The 3,472-nt window shown below is 51.8% G+C and overlaps 1 protein-coding gene across 1 annotated transcript in view; it reads right to left on the bottom strand.

Moving 5' to 3' along the window:
• The window catches only part of LOC111818427 (zinc finger protein 33B-like), an 11,995-nt gene continuing 8,523 nt past the window's right edge, over window positions 1–3,472 (bottom strand). The window contains exon 2 of the mRNA XM_023722375.1: window positions 1–330. Coding sequence (XP_023578143.1) covers window positions 1–330 — 330 coding nt within the window. The remainder of the gene's footprint in view (window positions 331–3,472) is intronic.

Here is a 3,472-nt window from a genome sequence, read left to right as displayed (position 1 = left end):
TTATTGATGAATACAACTCCCCCACAAGTGTTTAGGTCGGTTTTCTTTGCTCTTCTCCTTTTGATAATCAGTTTTCCAAAATTCTAGGAAGCCTGGCCTTGGGAATTCTTCTTCCAATACCCATGGCTCTTCTCCTTGCTCCAGTCTGAAGATCAACTCTGGCCTTGTCACACAATACCCCACAGAGACCAGGTGGCTGTAGTTCTCCAACATCACATCTCTGTACAGGGATTTCTGGCTTGGGTCTAGGTGCTGCCATTCCACCTGGGTGAAGCCTACAGTCACATCCTTAAATGATACTGATCCCTGGGATTTCTTGCTTATTTTGTGCTATTCTTCAAGAGATGTAGGCAATTCTTAATCTACAACCATCGATCACAGGTCATGTTGCGGGTCCCGTAAGAACCACAGCTGGGCAGCCCCGGACTGCCTCCCATCTGAGGCCCGCGAAAAACAAATTGAAAGTTTACTATCGCAACTGGGATCAAAGCGTCACTGTAATACGACTCGCTTTTGTATCACCCCATTACCACATAACAAAAATCTGCATCCTTGGGGAAGGATAAAAGGACATATACAAGAAACAGGCTATCAAAATGTTACTGTGGATATGGGTGCTCTTCAGAGAAAAATGCTGTTGGCGTCATGACCGGGTAGCCACATTTGATAACCAAGCTGCAGACTGGGACCAGTCTGCCGGTGCTGCAGAACAGCGGGCTCCGCGCAGATCCCAGGCTCACTTTCGGTTTTGTGTTGGAATCGGTGTACTCGTTCTGTTTATAATCCTTCTAATTAGAGTGCATCACGGAAGATTCTCTACCCGGCAGCAACGAGAGGCCATGCACGACTGACGCTGCTCCAGTTTCGTCAAAGCAGTGAAGGGGGACTGTGGGGACCGCCTGGGCGACTCTCCTTGAAAGAAGAGCAGCGGTCTCCCTGTTGGCTGAGCCTGACCCTGTTTCCACGGACTGCTGTGTGCAGGGCTGGCCGGGACCTCGCCTTCGCCCTTCAGTTGGCGTTCAGCGGTGCGTATCTGTCCAGCGAGGTGCTGGTGGTCGTCTTTGAAGACAGCAGGCGCCTTTCCCTGGAACCCCGCCGTCTGCTCCCCATTGTGAGCCAGGTGAAGAGCTAATGCCTGTCACTGTCACTTGGGATAGAGGCTCTGACGTCCGGGGCTGGAGAGATTACACATTAGATGCTACCTCAGCTGTGTCGTGAGATCACTCCTGCAGATCCTTCTCTCTGCATATGGCGGGGGGTGGGGTGGGGGTGGATGCAGGCCCCTGCCTGGCCCAGCTCACGCGCTCACCTGCTTCCTGCTCTTCTCACGGGCGCATCCTCAAATCACTTCTTTCTTTCTTTCTTGTATTCTTTCTCTGTACTTTAGTACAGAGTCTACAGGGTCTTACTACATAGATTGGACTCATAATGTTCCTCCTGTTTGCAGCCTCCCAAACTTGGATTACAGACGTGTGCCGCCACGCCCAGTCTCAATGTCTCATCCTGCCCCAGGGGTGGGGCAGGCACTGCAAGCCGGGGATCGAACTCCAGTTGTGCTCTACCTAAGCAGGCCCTTTAGTCTGTTGAGCTATCTGGCCTTTCTCTCTCTCTCTCTCTCTCTCTCTCTCTCTCTCTCTCTCTCTCTCTCTCTCTGTTTTTTTGAGACGGTCTTGCTCTGCAGCTCAGGCTGGGCTTGAGCTCACTTTGTAGCTGAAGCTGGTCTCAGCCCCCCCAGTGCTGGAATTCCAGGCATGCTCCACCATGCTCTGCAAACCACACCTTTCTTCATGAATGACTAAAATGTGGGTTTGACCTTGGGTTGAGGCCTTTGTTCTGAACAGCCATCATCATGGTTGGAGTTAGAACTCCTTGGCCCAGGGCTGGAGAGCTGGCTCAGTGGAATAAGCACTTCCCTGGCAAGCGCAAGGTCCTGAGTTCAATCCCCAGTTCCACAAAAACAAACAAACTCTTTGCCCCCCCCCCAATTACAAATAAGCCTTAGTGTCTTCATTCTCGCTGAGGGTTGCACTGGGTGTGGTAGGTTGACATTAGCTAGGCAGAATTGTAATAATTCATCCATGGGATTACGAATAGAAACTTCCTGGACCGAGAGGAGGCCTCTGCATATTTTCCTGCCTCATCTCTCCCTCACCGCCCAACTTCTCAAAAGAATGCTCACATTCCAGTGAGGATAGAAGTATACTAAGCTGCCCAGGGCAGGTGAGGTAGCTCAGTGGCCTCAAGTACCTGCTTGGGCAACCTTAGGCAAGCACAGGGACCAAGGTTCGATCCTGGGTACCCCGTGCCGCTCCAGCCTCCAAGGGCAGGCTGAGCTGGTCACAAAAATAAATAAAGAAATAATAAAGCTGTCTAGTCAAGAATGAATTTGAGGGCTGGTGAGATGGCTCAGTGGTCTAAAGCACCTACTTAGACCAAGCTTTAGCAAAACCCAGGGACCACAGTTCGATCCCCCAGCACCACATGCCAGCCAGCCCGCCCCCTGGAGGGCTGGGCTGGCCACACACACACACACACACACACACGCACAAATAAATAAATAAAATTAAAAAAAAAAAAGAATGAATTTGAGAGCTGGCGAGATAGCTCAGCAGTCTAAAGTGCCTGCTTCCCTGCTTGGGCAAGCTTAGGCAGGTGCAGAGGACCTTAGTTCGATCCCTGGCGCCACATGCCATGCCAGCCCTGCCCTCGGGGCGGGCTGAGCCAGCCAAAAAAAAAAAAAAAAAGATTGAGTTTGAGCTGGCTGTGGTGGTACACGCCCAGTGCTCGGGAGGCTGAGGCAGGGGGCTTGCCTTGCATTTGAGACCAGCCCAGGTTACAAAAAACCAGAGGAAAAAAAAGAATGAGTCTGTAGGATGTTAAATCCTACCCCCTTCTGGCTGTTTATCCTTCGTGAAGGTGTGGGTGGGCAGGGCCCTCGCCTCAGCCTGTAGTGCAGGTGGGCCGTATTTGGCAGCTGGGAGCTGAAAGCTGCTGAAGTGCCGCAGCGCGTGGCCCTACTGTAGCTGCAGCTCTTGCTGTTATGGTCTGTGTCTGGTTGTCCCCGAAGCTTCACGCAGCCATGCAGTCACGCGGGGGCTTCTGGAGTTTGTGACTGTGAACCGTGGGTGTGGATGCTGCTCCTGCCCTGGGCGGGCAATTTGCACTCCAGTGTAAGGGGGGAGGAGAGGCTGGCTAGCTGCCCGAGCTGCAGCCACTCCCTGTGCTTTTGCTCTTTGCCGCCACCCATGAAAGGCTGCCCTCTGCCATGTGCCGCTCTGCCTTGGAGCCAGCTAGTGTGGACTGAAATCTCCACTAACTCTGAGCTAAATAAACCTCTCCTTGCTTCCTTCTGAGCACTGGGTATCTGCCCCAGCAATGAGAGAAGAGTAAGACACTTGCTTTCTTTTTCTTTTCTTTTCTCTTTCTTTCTTTCTTTCTTTCTTTCTTTCTTTCTTTCTTTCTTTCTTTCTTT

Source organism: Octodon degus, unplaced genomic scaffold (assembly GCF_000260255.1).
Source record: "Octodon degus isolate 3935 unplaced genomic scaffold, OctDeg1.0 scaffold00005, whole genome shotgun sequence".
Taxonomy (NCBI): Eukaryota; Metazoa; Chordata; class Mammalia; order Rodentia; family Octodontidae; genus Octodon; species Octodon degus.
Note: the sequence above shows the minus strand (reverse complement) of the source record. Positions and strands in the feature narration are given on the sequence as shown.